Source organism: Saimiri boliviensis, chromosome 10 (assembly GCF_048565385.1).
Source record: "Saimiri boliviensis isolate mSaiBol1 chromosome 10, mSaiBol1.pri, whole genome shotgun sequence".
Classification (NCBI taxonomy): Eukaryota; Metazoa; Chordata; class Mammalia; order Primates; family Cebidae; genus Saimiri; species Saimiri boliviensis.
Genome location: NC_133458.1, coordinates 27,064,298 through 27,078,948, shown reverse-complemented (window position 1 = coordinate 27,078,948; position 14,651 = coordinate 27,064,298). Strand labels below are relative to the sequence as shown.

The 14,651-nt window shown below is 40.4% G+C and overlaps 1 protein-coding gene across 9 annotated transcripts in view; it reads right to left on the bottom strand.

Moving 5' to 3' along the window:
- Positions 1 to 777: 777 nt before the first annotated feature.
- Positions 778 to 14,651, bottom strand: part of CEP41 (centrosomal protein 41) — a 51,415-nt gene continuing 37,541 nt past the window's right edge. For all 9 annotated transcript variants that reach the window (XM_003920995.4, XM_074379056.1, XM_074379058.1 and 6 more), the window contains 6 exons: positions 11,831 to 11,975; positions 9,969 to 10,120; positions 9,144 to 9,211; positions 7,960 to 8,074; positions 7,288 to 7,503; positions 778 to 6,259 (listed from right to left, as the gene is read on the bottom strand). In XM_003920995.4, the coding sequence (XP_003921044.1) occupies positions 6,111 to 6,259; positions 7,288 to 7,503; positions 7,960 to 8,074; positions 9,144 to 9,211; positions 9,969 to 10,120; positions 11,831 to 11,975 (845 nt within the window). In that variant the 3' untranslated portion in view covers positions 778 to 6,110. The remainder of the gene's footprint in view (positions 6,260 to 7,287; positions 7,504 to 7,959; positions 8,075 to 9,143; positions 9,212 to 9,968; positions 10,121 to 11,830; positions 11,976 to 14,651) is intronic.

Genomic DNA, 14,651 nt, shown 5'->3' with positions numbered 1-14,651 from the left:
CTCATTTTACTTTTTACTTAGACCATGACATATGGTTCTCTAATGGCCTGTAGGCCCAACATTGGTGGTCCATGAGAATCCTTAGGGTCATCTCTTGAATTAACACTCAGATATGCATGGCTAGCTTTCTGTCTTTGGCCTAAAGTTGAAATGGAAATGTCATTGAATACACTCCAGATATGACCTCATTGGTCCTTCATCCGGTGCAGGGCGATTCATCATCCTGGCAATTGTTTTGCAAGGGCAAGTGGGACGAGGTGGATCTGAAGACGCACAGGGGCTCTTGCTTTAAGGACTCCAGCAACATCATTTTGTGAACACACTGCGACCCAGATGCTACTCAGACAAAGCTGATATGACCAACCACAGCATTTAAATTGGCCAAGTCAAGGAGAAGCTCTCGGAAAAGCACAGAGCATCCATCATCAAATCTAAAAAACTATCAAAGGGTAATGAATTCTTCCCCAAAGCTTTCAGGATCTGCATTCATTTGGCAACTCAAATGCCGAGCATCATCCAACAACCTCAGAGACTGGGATTGCCAAATGTTTACTGCCAAACTAAAAGGAGAAAATTAAAAGTCTTCTGCCTAACCACAGTAGTGGTATCAGCTACAGTTTTGTAAGAGTGCAGTAGAATAAGGACTCTGCTGACAAGGACTGGGCAAGGAGATTTGCCCATTTCCCGCAGGCACTCAGGTCTATGGCCATTGCCAATTCGTGCAACTCATGTTTCAGCCTAAACCAGAAGCATCACCACAAAAGAAAAGATCAGGCACAAATCGTATTAATATGGTTTATTGAATGAATGGCTCGACCTATCAGGAAAACAGCCTACTTTTTCCCTCCACAATATGATTACAAGTTTGTAACTCTCATTCCTTAAGTGGTACTTCTCAAGGTGTCCATTAACAGACAAAAAACCCTCGGAAACCCTGGAGCATCTGTCTTCAAGATAGGACACCAGACACAGGCCAATGTGCAAATACAGATTCTCCAGAGCAGATGTTTCAGTTCCTGAATTTCCATCGCCTTTTGTGCAGGCAAGCGGAGGAAAGTTTTCAAAAGAATCTCAGTGACTAGGAGGGAAAGGGAGCCAATAGCCAAGGGAAAGGTACATTTTCACAGTAAATCAGAGGCATCACCAAGGGAGAACACGGTTGTGTCCACCCGGACTAAGAAGCACAGAGCAGAGTGGCTAAAAAAACCACCTCTGGAGCCATAGTCCTCAGGCTGGCTCCTGGCTTGTTTGTTTTTGAGACAGAGTCTCACTCTGTCCCCCAGGCTGGAGTGCAGTGCCACGATCTTGGCTCACTGCAGCTCCGCCTCCCAGGTTCAAGTGATTCTTCTGCCTCAGCCTCCCAAGTAGCTGGGACTACAGGCGCACACCACCACTCCCAGTTAACTTGTATTTTTAGTAGAGATGGGTTTTCACCATATTGGCCAGGCTGGTCTCGAACTCCTGACCTCATGATCTGTCTGCCTTGGCCTCCCAAAGTGCTGGGATTACAAGTGTGACTGACCACGCACGGCCGGCTCCTGGCTTTTCAACCCCCTAGCTCAGAGACTGAAGGCAAACCTGAGTTGCTTAATTTCTATCCGAACCTCAGTCTCCTCATCTGAAAATCGGGATGCCTGCCTCATCAGAGCATTGCGGAAATTAAATTAGTCAGAACATATAAACACATAATGAAGAATCTAGGAGCAAAGTAAGCTCTCCACAAACATTAACTACTATTGTTATTTTCTGGAAATCTTCCAAGATTTGAAACAAAAGAGAAAAATAACCCACTCTTAGATGGGGGTGGCATGTAACCTGTGCATGCTGAATTCTGAAGGATACTTTAAGCCTGACAGAGACAGCTAGGATAATAACATCCCCAATGGCTCTCTGGGTACTTCCTTAGAGATCTAAAAACCTCAGGATTGTGGATGCCTCGCCTAAAAAAGCAGGATACACAAGGGGGTCAGAAGATAACAAGCTTTCTGGGTCTCCAGAATGAAAGACTAGCACTGGGTGGTCACCACAATGGGCACTGCATCCAGACTTCAATCTTGACAGGTTCAATTCATTTATTCATGAACACCTGTAAGGGCCACTGTCATAGGGTTGGTGATTTTCATCCTCTGGGAGCTTATAGTCAAAATAATTTTAATAGGAAAACATACTGATATCCTTTAAAAGATGTAGCACCTCAGTCAACAGCATTTCAGAAGTGGCCTCTCTGCCACACATTTTGCCAGGTGCCTCAGGACGTTACACAGGTAAGAATTTGCTGCTGCACAGAACAAAGAGGCTCAGCAACAGAGAGGGAGGCCATCAGAGGATGGTAATGTGACAGATACAGTTTTGAAAACACATAAAATCATGTACTGAATCCTGTTCTGCCCGAATTCAAGGCTGACAATTTTCCATTACATTTTTCATGTTGTAATTGACCTGTGTATCCATTTAAAGATGTCATAATAATAACTTTGATAATTATTGTATAAGTCTAGGAAAGTATTCCTACCCAAATGTATTCTGAACATTTTGGAAGCATAATGTTATTTATTGCTTTTGCATAAAAAAATTTGTTAGTGAATAAATTAATGAACTGCATGTAAGTACTCAACGTGCTCACATAATTAAACTGGTGAATTACAATCCACACGTTTCTGGTGTTTCCTGGGGAGAAAAAAGCATTGTGGGAGTTAAATCTTGGAAAGAATTGGGAAGAAAACAAACGCACATGAAAGACACTGAGAACATTTTGGAAGTGGGGAAAGAAAGGTTCTTAATGATTATCTTCAGAGTAGGGCAAGAAGGTGGTCATGGATTGAAATCCACGTGGACAGAAACTAATTATTCGCTCTAAAAAAGTCAGACAACATAAAAGACAGAATGTATAGCCAATAAACAACATGACAGAAACCAAAACCAACACAAGAAAAATTACCTACATATTTCTTCCTAGCCTAGGACTCTGATTTCACTTACATTCCACAAGGGAATTAGAGAAAACACAGTTTTTGTTTTGTTCTGTGTTCTTGGTTGAGCAGCCTAAAGTCTTAAGAATTTTTGTATAATTTACGTAGCACCACAGGAAAAATCCCTGAGCAACTAATGAATGTTATTTGTTCTCTTTTCCTTTTGATTTATACCAAGCCCAATATGACCGTACTGGTTCTGGTTAACTACTAAAGGTTAAAAAAAAAAAAAGTAAGATAAAGACTTGCAGGCCATTTAAATAATTCTATACTTTTCAAGAGACTGATACAGCCCAGGGTGTTCCTTTTGTTTTCAAATAAGTAATTAGCTTTCTCTTCTCTCCCCCGCTTTCTGCCTCTCTCCTTCCTATTTCCTTGCTTCTTTCCTTCCTTTCTCCCTTCCTTAAATACAAACCCCTTTAAAGCACCGAAGGTATTATTTCACTGCTGTTCAGGTGGAGCTGTAGTTGTACATCGATGAAGCACCTTTCATCTCAGGGTTCACAAGTCCCAGACAAGGGCAGCTAGTCAACCTCTGAGACACTGGCAGAAAGCCATGATCCAGTTGTTGAAGGTGGCTTTGGTCCCAACATGAGCATGAAAGAAATCCAGGCTTTCTCAATGGAGAGCTGAGGTCCCCTGCCCTAACTGGACTGATTTCCTGATTCATTTATTGTTTTAAAAAATGCTTTTCTAGGAGATGCAGTAAAAATCACACCAGTCTCCTGTGGCTCCCCCAAATCATCTTGACAGAAAAGAAGAGAGAAGTTGGCAGTTTTCAGCATATTAATAGCAAACGACAAATTAGTAACTATGTACTTTAATCTTCAATATTCATAACTGCACAAAGCATCACTGGTCATTTAAATAATACATGTCAATTAATCTAATGAAGAAACCGGTAAAGTAGACTGTTAAAAGCAATACCTCGAGCACATAAAGAATGACAGTAACATTTAACATGCAAAGCGCAGAATTAAAACAGCTCTTTTGAGCATGGTTATTTAAAATCCTTACCAATAGGGCAAAGAAAGCACTGTGGAGCAATACACATAAATATATTCAACCTGCCAGATCTCTCAGGTGAGTGCACAGCAATTCTAATAGGTCTGGCTAACCTGGCTTTCCACATATATACAGTGGTTTCTAACACTTCAAAGTTGTCTGACAATGGGAATGCAGAATTGGAACAAGGCAGGACGACCATTTACTTTCAAAATAGAATCCAGCAGGGAAGTCTCAAATCCTGACAAGTCGCCTTTAAAATGCCATAACCAGAACTTTGTTACAGAGAAAAATATTTTTTCGTTAAAAATGTATATGTGGCAAAAATGGCTGAAAATCTTGTCCATGTTAGGGGAAAGCTGAGTGTGGAAAAATGTGCATTTTTCTATCTATGCTGTAAAGAAAATAAAAAGCCAGAGCATTTTGGCATTAGCAAAGGCTGAACTAAGTTCTCAGGCAATAAATTTATGGGGAAACATGACAGGCTCCTCATTAAAGCTATGTGTACGTTGGCTGAATTTTATACAAGATTCTTGAATCTTGTGGAAAACTGGGCACGGCTTGACATTTGAACAATGTCCCTGGTTTGTTTGATTTTTAAAGCATCGGAAAATGTTGGACTTTGGAAATCAAGTAGAGAAGAATAAACACACTCTAAAGCAGAACTGGGCTGAATCTGAAAGTTATTTTTCCATATGTCTCTATGAGACACTTATTACGTTTATTTCTCATACAAACACAGCCCCCATGCTAGAAATACTGTGGTACTTTTTTTTTTTTTTTTGGTGGCGAGAAAATAGTACTGTTAAGGCAAATCTTACCCCGCAGCAGTTACCAGCAGGACAGGCAATTTTCAGTTGGCTTTTCAGAAGCTGGTTGCCATGACAAAGAGCACAATTTATTCCTCAGTCCCTTATCACAGCTACGATCACAGACCATAAAAATTAACACGGCTCTTTTCCTTTCCATATGATTTCAGAGTTCCCCATCCTTACCTGAGGCCTTTTGTTCCCCCAATTAAATCGAATGAATGTCAGTCATTTAGCAATTCAATTAATGCTGATTCAAAATTCCGGCCAAAACCAGAATCTATAATCACAACTTCCTAATCACAGCTCAGTCACAAGAATGAAAAGTAAGCAGGAAATTGCACTAATTACTCAATTAGACTAATACTGTATTTCTAAGCAAGGGCTTACGAGGTTGTCAGCCCTGACAAAGGGCTTTGGAGTCCTTTTCACCTTGTGGGTCCACAGTTGTCCAGCCCAATCTGTATTTTCAAGTGGCCATAATTTCTATCCATCTAATGTGAATAGATTGAAGCTGGGCCACGGGCATTATAACTGCTATAACTGCTACAAGTGAGGGTCACTTCTGTGGGCTTCAGGGGGCTCTCAGCACAGGCCAGTGCGGTGGCCAGGACTTTCTTGTGAGAGGCCCTCCTTCCCGGTATGAAAACAGAAAGTGCACACCTTTCTGGCTCCAGGAAAATACCTAATGAGGGGAGCATTCCGTGAGCGTACAGCTACTCTCCTCATTTTACATTTGAGTCACGCACACAGGCATTGGTTTCCAAACTCAAAACAGGGCCTGCAAAATGCTGGGCAGAGAGCTCCTTGCTGAGTGAGCTGCTGGTGTGGGGCCTCCAGGCGGCTGAAACCTAAGGCTCATCTGCAACGCTGGGAACAGCTTCTCACACCCACACTGCCCGGAGAAGCCTTCATGAAGTCCAGAACGGTAAATGAAAAGACGGTCAAGAAGAGCACATGGGCAGATGTGACTGAAGTATTTACAAAACAACGAAGAGAGATCCAGCAAGCTGGACCTTATTAAAAAAACAACTAAAAACATAGATCCTTTTTTCCCATATAGTTTCACAAGACATAAATATGCTGTAAACAACAGGGAGGACACTAGAGCCTGTCACAACTCTGGTTTTTGTGGCCACCTGTTAAAATCCTTCCTGAAGTGGCCGAGGGGAGAGGAATCAGAAACAGGGAGAGGAAAGAGGGACTATCCCATACATCTATCATGGCCTTTCTTCTGCAGAAGTTTCTGGAAATGACCCAACTTGGGAAATGCTCAGGGGCTCTGAAAAGAGGAAAAACATTTATTTGCCTAAGTGAGACAAAGTCTTTACTTCCAGGGTTTGCCTTGCAGGTGGCCACTGCTGAGGGAGCGGGGGTTTGAGTGGCTGGTGGGGCCCCCACTGGGCAGATTCTGAGCGCTTCGGGCACCAGGCACCTTGGAGTCTCTTCCGGAGGAGTTAGCTTGGTTCAGTCGACCTGAAGGGAGCAAGAAGGAAGGAACAGAGCTGCAAGAATGATTCCAAGGACAATCTGCCAAGTATAGTTTTAAGCTAATGAAGTCCTAGCCTATGACCACTTTTAAGCTAATGAAGTCCTATGCAGTGTCTACTTAGGCCAGTGATGACCTACTACTCATCCTTGAGATCAGCCTGCAAGTGGGGAAGGGGACAGGAATGAAGGGAAACCCAGATAGGTTCTTTCCCTTCCTCTCCATTAACCCCAACAAACCTTGTCTGTCCTTCAGTCCTTCGTTGGTAGAGAGGATGCAGATGAGGAATGATTAGGGGAAAGAAAAGAGAAAGCAGTATGATGAACGTAAGGTAGGAAGACAAATGAAAGTAAGGTAGGAAGACATATGGAGGCTCTCAGAGTGGAGAAGTAGAAGCAGCAAAAGGCATAGAAAACTTTCCAAGAAGGAATCTGAATGCCTGATGCTTAACTTCTCAACTTTACTTGAGATATACTTTTTGATGAAGTCTCCACATTTTTGCTTGGGAGCAGTGGCTCATGCCTGCAATCCCAGCACTTTGGAAGGCTGAGGTGGGGGGAATCACTTGTGGCCACGAGTTTGAGACCAGCCTGGCCAAGATGATGAAACCCTGTCTCTACTAAAAATATAAAAAAATTAGCCAGGCATGGTAGTAGGCGCCTGTAATCTCAGCTACTCGGGAGGCTGAGGTGGGAGAACTGCTTAAACCTGGGAGGCAGAGGTTGCAGAGAGCCAAGATCATGCCACTGCACTCTAGCTTGGGTGACAGAGTGAGACTTTGTCTCAAAAAAAAGGCCCTCTACATTTTGATAAAGTCTCTCTTCAATGCTTAATTCTTGCCACTACCTGGGATCACCTCTACTGCCTCCCCTTCCCAGTATCTGTAACATACCTCCCCAATATTTTAAGAATCTAAATATAGGAAATGAAGGTTTTATTATGATGAGGTGATATTCAAAGCTGCAAACCTCAAGCTCCACAGAAAACAATAGCTTTAAAGGTCAAAAGATCTTACTAGGATGATCAGCAGGCCCTTGCTCCTCTTCCAGATAATATTCTATCTTTTTTAAGTCTTCTGGGGTAAATCTCCATTTGTTCTCAGCTGGTAGGGGTGGCACTTTGGGGCTGGATCGTTTCCGGGCAGAACCAGGAGGAAGGGCCTGCTGGCAAGATGCTGGCAGGGAACCGGTAATCAGTCCTTCTGGGAATTTCTGAGCTAAGACTTTTAGACCTAGGTTTAGAAAAGTATCAGAAAAAGCTGCATTAATACGGCAAGGCCAAGACAAAACCTGGAAAGAAGCCTGCACGTCTTCTAATCTCTGGTTATCAAGTTGAGGCCAACACAAGGACATGAAATCTTTCTCAACAATTTCATCATTAAGCAAATTACACCAGAAAATATCTGTTGTTACATGGGATTCTGAGAATTCCACAAGAAATCCTTTTGTTGGAGTCTTCAGCATTAGGGCTTTCTGACAGCCCTGAACCAACATTGTTATTTTAGGAATTAAAAACATGCTGGTGAAGCTAAGGGAAGTTTCACAAAACTCCTGACTCCTTTCGGCCAGCATGGCTTTCTCTCTTTCCAGAACACTGAATTCTGAGCACCAAGAGAGAAAAGGTGATGCAGGTGGTACTGAAGGATGATCGGCCTTTGAAGTTCCAAGCAGAGTATCACCTTGCTCACCTCCGGAAAGCATGAAGAGGTTTTCAAATCCACGCTCGCACATGGTGGTGGCCGCCTGACTGGCCAGCCTTTCATCGTCGTCATACAGAATGATGATCTTGCCATGGGCATTTTTCTAAGAGTCAGATGAGTTAAGGTTCCAAGGCACTGAGCTGATGTCCCAAGACTACAAGAAACCCCCAAGGAATAAAAGGACCGTCAGGTCCACCTGTCTGAGTTCCTGGGAATGGTGGACAAGGCTATTGCTACCCTCACAGCAGGGACTGGATTGTTTCCCAACATTGAAACCACATGAACTAGTATTCGTTTCTTTTACAGACTGATGTTATCATGGTCTAAAAGACAGCACTAGTTACGGACTTCATATCCTTTAGCTCTCTTATCCCTATCACCCTGGAAAGTAAATATTACAATCCCAATTTTACAGACAAAGAAATAGAAAAACTACTATGCCTCATGTGTCCACTGAAGCCTTATTTATGATAGTAAAAACATGGGAACTACCTAAAAAGTCCAAAATAAAGAAGAGTTTAGTAAATCAGAGTAAATCTGAAAATACTATATAGCATCAAAAATGCGGTTTACAGAGAGCTTGAATTAGCATGGGGAAATATGTTGGAATATGAACTGAAAAAACGCAGGATACTAAATTACATATACAGTAAGGTTTCAACTTTGTTTAGAAAAAAAAAAAAAAACACCACACAGAAGACCGTCAAAAATAAAATATACCAATAATGTAACAGGAGCTACTGCTCAATTGTGTGATTATGAGAGATTTCAATTTTCCTTTTTATATTTTTTTGGTATTTAAATTATTTTCTGCTTGTATAATTTTTATGAATAAAAAAATTAAAATTTTAAAAGAAAAATTAAAATAGAAAAAAAATCCTAAGTTCTGTTATGGAAAGTTTTCTGGGAGGAAAAAAACCCTCTTAGGACTAATTCTCGATGGATCATAACTCTTAACCTAATGTTTTTTTGGCCCAGGGCTAGACAGTTTGAAAGCATCTGCCTCAAGAGTCAGGAATCTTGGTGATAGCTAGGAATCCAAATTCTAACAGATGCTCAGCTGATTAATGTCAAAGGTCCTTCACAGTACTTTTACCAAGAGCATGGTTCACAATAACTTTGATTGTTATAATCCTCATACCACCCAATCCTCGAAATGCAACAAAGGATACATATTCAAGAATATCATTTGAATAAGGGTTCATTGTTCTAGACAGAGTTGCAATTGGGTAACTGTAAGCTGCAAAGAGAAGAAACAGTTTAGGAAGTCTGTAGTATTAGTACAACTTGGCCTCAATTCCCAGCTGGTTTAAAATCTAAGAGTTCAATACATGTTCAAAATCAAGGAGCTGCTGGGCACCGTGGCTCACATCTGTAATCCTAGCACCTTGGGAGGCCAAAGTGGGTGGATCTGAGGCCTTTTGTTCCCCCACTTAAATGGAATGAATGTCAGTCATTCCAGGAGTCTGAGACCAGCCTAGGCAATGGTGAGATCCCATCTCTATAAAAAAGGGTGAGATTCCATCTCTATAAGAAATACAAAAACATTAGCAGGGTGTTGTGGCATGTGCCCGTAGTTCCAGATACTAGGGAGGCTGAGGCAGGAGGATCACTTGAGCCCAGGAGGGCAAGGCTGCAGTGAGCTATGATCGCACCACTGCACTGCAGCCTTGGCAACAGAGAAAGGAACTGACAAAACAACAACAACAAAAACCCAACGAGCCATAAACCCAAACACTTCTGCAAAATAAAAGAAAGAGGGCATCATGAACAAAGTATGAAGTTTCACTTCACTGCTTCTGACAGCCACCTGTGAAAATCAGCAGCCTCTCAGAGTATTTTATGGTGGAGCCAACCCTATAGGATTCTATAATGGATCCAGCTAACGTACAGTTTCCTTAACTGTCTGCCATGGGCTGTGGTTCCAGCCTGCCTAGACTCAAGAGCAGACTCTCTGTTCTTGAGAGTGAGGCACTTCAAAGGTTTCTCTCTCTTACCTCCAACAATGTGGCACTGCTGGTAAGAATCTCTATCACGCACATCTAGCAGCAGGAAGGGGCAGTCAGGATAAGGTTTGTCTTTGGTATTGGGCTCTGCTTTCTTCACTGGCCCTTTGTCTAGATCCAGTTCCCCAACGCCACTGATGACACTGCAAGTGAAAAAGTAGGTCAGTAGAAACGAGTCAGAGGTTGGTGGCTTAAAGGTCGAACGTGTTTCTTCAGAATAGTGAGATGAGTGCTCAATGTCTTTTCAAAGGGCACTTCAAAGGGAAAGGAAAATCGATGTGGTGTCTCAGTTCTGCCTCTGAATGCAGGATCCTGTGGATTCCTCTTTTACCACACTGGACCCCACAGAGGAGACCCACATGTCCACACTCACCTTCAGACAATGAGTGGCAGTGCATTACATGGCGGACTGGGTAGGGACTGACGGGCACATGCTGCCTCCAGCCACAAGGGCAGATCAGAGGGAGAAAAGAGGGGAAGAGTGAATCCAGTGGAGCGAAAGAGGAAAGAATACGGTTAGTAGGACAGGAAAAAGGAAAGGCATTTCTTTCTAGGTATTTTATATGTAATGTAAAGTAACAATAATGCTTTATAAATGTCATGTATGCAGTCAGTGACCTATCTGCTATGGTATTGAGTCTTAATACTTCCACAGCTCTCTGTACTTACTTCAGTTTTGTAGGTTACAACATTGAGGTTGACGAGGCTTTAGATTTTGCGGCATTCACAGAATGAGACAGAAGAAGAGCCGGGATTAAATGAGGAAGCTAACCACTACCACTAACAGTTCTGAATCTAAGGTCACTCAATCACTGAAACTGGTCATTGTCTTAATATTATAGGGAAAATGTGGTAAAAACATGAATCAAATAAGAAGACTAGGCGTTATGAACAAAATGTCAAGCAGTGACTATCCTTACTGGAATAAGATGGTTACTTTCTTAGGAAATATTAAGACACATATGCTAAACCACAGATCAAATTCTGCATTTAAAACCAGTAAACACTATAACTTCATGCTATATAGTGCATATTTTGTTGAATCAAAGGAGAAGAACATCCATTTGATAAGAAACTACATCCTCAGTGGAAGTCTTGTTGGCCTATCTCTTCTTGAGTGCAATTTTAGAATACTTTCACAAAAGTAACTATAATAATATAAAGCTAAAAGAAGAAAAATGGTGAGATGATGATAGCAATTCTTTCTCTGGTAGAACTAATTTCTCTAGTAGAACTATTTTATCAGTCAAAGGGATGGATATCTGCTGAAAAGTTAGTATTTGTGAGAAAGTACTACATGGAGTAAAGAATTAAAGTCCATGTAATCCATGAAATAAGGAGGCCCATGCCTTAGAAGAAAGAGCAGAAAAATAAAATAAAAAGAAAGAACAGCTACATTCAGTTTTAGAATCAGCACCAAGTTCTGCTTTTTCCTTTGCCCCTAACTCAGTATTGGAGCACTCTGTGTGGCACTGTCACTTCTGGACAGGGACAGGGTACTGTAAGCTGCAGCAGCCAGAAAAAGGGGAAAAATCATACTTTGAATCAAAAGATAGTATTTGTAGAGCTAATTCCTCATAACAAACTTCCATGTAGGAGGGAGAAGAATGGAACTGAGAAATGAAAATTAAACTCTCCTAATAATATATTCTCACATTAACTCAGTAAGAATGCAGTGAAAAAGAATCAGGAGGTAGCATTTATGTAGGGAGAAAGTAGAAGGCTGGGTTTAAAATGTGAGACTTTACTCCTGCCAGTTCTGTTTCTAATGCAAAAAAAAAAAATCCCTGAAATTGGCCTCTAGATTAATATAAAGGCAAAATACAGTGAAAATATGAATCAGCTTCGAGTACCTCTGAAGAGTTGAGCGGCTGGAGTCCCCAGCTCCCGCGTTGTTTATGAACTGCTCAGGGCTTGGTGGCTGCTCACCTGGACTTCCTTTCCCATTGGTCCTGGCAGTGGTTTCAGCGTCAGGGTCTGAAGCTGTAGAATCATTGTCTAATATTTACAAATGAAGAAATGATTAGATTGAACCTCAGGATTTGTATTTACTTATTATACACTGAAATTCAGTCAAGAAAAGGAACTCTTATCATCATTATTAAATTGTTGTGAAGCGCTAATGTACAAGCTTGTGCTAATGTACAAGCTCCCAGAATGTAGTGGACCCCAGACATCCCCAAGACCCTTTCAGGGGATCTGCAAGGTAAAAATTATGCTCAAAAGATGCTACTTGTCTTTTTTAGTGTGTTTATATTTGCACTGATGGTACAAAAGAGATGGTGAATAAAGCTGCTAGCACCTTAAGAAGAATCAGAGCCGTGGCACCAAACTTTATTAGCAATCATTGTATTATTCACTATCATACATGCACTCACAGTAAATAAGTATGGCAGTCACACTACAAGAAGGTCCCTGATAAAGCAGTAACAGTTACCATTCTTATTAAATCTCACCTTGAAGTAAGTACATGCCTTTTTAATGTTCTGTGTGGTGAAGCGAGGAGTCCACATACAATTAAGTTTGCTATATACCAAATTACCAGGGTTATCTCAAGGAAAAGTGTTAGTGTGAATGCTGAGTTGCAGGCTGAACCAGTAACTTTTGCTATGCACACCATTTTTGCTTGGAAGAAAAACTGACAGAAAAACTATGGTTAGTTAGACTTGTGTATTTGGCAAAAATGAACTAAATAAGCCTGTTATCTCAAGGAATATTATTGATGGCATTGTTGCCAATGATTGTATTTGGGCAAAACTCAGAATTTTAGAAACTGTATTTGCCACCAGGATCTGAAGTATGGGGAGCTGCTTCCCATGCTTATAGACTTTTCTGGTAAGATAGAGAGAGAGATTAATATGTACAATTTTTTTGACAGTTGTATAATAAAATGCATTAACTTTCGGGAAGATTTTTGTAATTCAGTGAACCAGTATTTTCTAAATGGCCAATGCATGATGTTATACAAGCATGCATGGGTAAAAGATTCAAAGTGCAAGATGGTTACACTGAAAGTGCCTAATTTTAATCTAACAGAGTATGAAAGATTCATTGATATGATTTCAGATTTTTACATTACAGCTAACTCTTAAGAAACTAGGCATTGTCAAGTTTTATCTGAAAGGGCTATTAAAACATTGCTCCTTTTTCCACCTACAGGTTTGTGTGAGCTGGATATTTCTCATACGCTTCAACCCAAACAGAGTATCGCAACATATGCTGCAGAAGCAGAGAGGAAAATCAGCGATCCTTTCATTAAACCAGACACTCAGGAGATTTACAAAATATGAAAAACTAAATGACGTTCTCAGCAAAGTTTTGTTTTGAAAACAAGGCTTTTTTTTTTTTTTTTTTTCATAAAAACGTGTTATTTATGTTTGTAATGAGTTTAGTATTGTTATTTTAAGTGAAATAATAAATAATATAGTTTCAGTTCCCAGGTTAAATTTTTAACACACTAAATATCAATAGACATAAAGCACAGAAACCAAAGCTCTTTGGGATCTTCATTAATTTTTAAGAGAGTAGAAAAAGAGACCAAAATGTTTGAGAATTTGCTGTCCTAACCAATACAATGATATTTAAAAAAACATAACAATAACAGGCCGGCCGCCATGGCTCATACCTGTCATCCCAGCACTTTGGGAGGCCGAGGTGGGTGGATCACTTGAGGTCAGGAGTTCAAGACCAGCCTGGCAAACATGGCAAAACCCTGTCTCTACTATAAATACAAAAAACAGCCAGGCGTGGTACCAGGTACCTGTAATCCCAGCTACTCAGGAGGATGAGGCAGGAGAACCACTGAACCCAGGAGGCAGAGGTTGCAGTGGGCTCAGATTGTGTCACTGCACTCCAGTCTGGGCAACAGAGCAGGACTCCATCTCAAAATTAAATTAAATTAGATTAAAATAACAAGTCTAATTATTAAAGAGGATATTAAATTTATTTTGCATATCATATGATAATACACCTAGAAATTTTAAGAGCATATGAGAGTAAGTGCAGTAAATATGTGGTTAGATAAAAAAATGCTAAAATATTTTTCCTATCTATCAATTAAAAAATAACATGGAAAAAATCTCATATACAGTAACAACTACAGTTATAAAATGTAATCTCCAAGGAATGAACCTAAACCAAATGTAAATAACCTATAAAAATGTATAAACACTTTTTAGGACTTATAAAAATTTTACTTAGAGCCCTTAAAGAAGACCTCAATGAAGACAGTGACACACCCTGCATATTCCTGATTGGGAAACTAAAACTAAATTGTTAGTCCCTCCCAAATTTAACTTTTGGCCTTAAGACTAATCCCAAAGGGATTTTTTAAAACTTCCAAGGATTTAAAACATACCCATACACACACACATACACACAGTCATATCCTTTTTTTTCCTATTCATAAGACTTAAATATTCTGGAAGCAATCTACACACATGCATTTTTGAGATGTTGGTTTTTTATATGTATGAGGAAATAGGAAAATACATGTATATGCATACATAATTAGGGGTGATTTGGAGACTCTGCCTTATCAAATAGCAACATATGTTAAAAAGGTAAATGATCAAAATAGTACAGAACTACAATCAGAACAATGGAATAGAGAACATGGAAAAGAATATAAATAAAAAGTGAAAACATCCATATCACAAATTAGTGGGTAAAGGG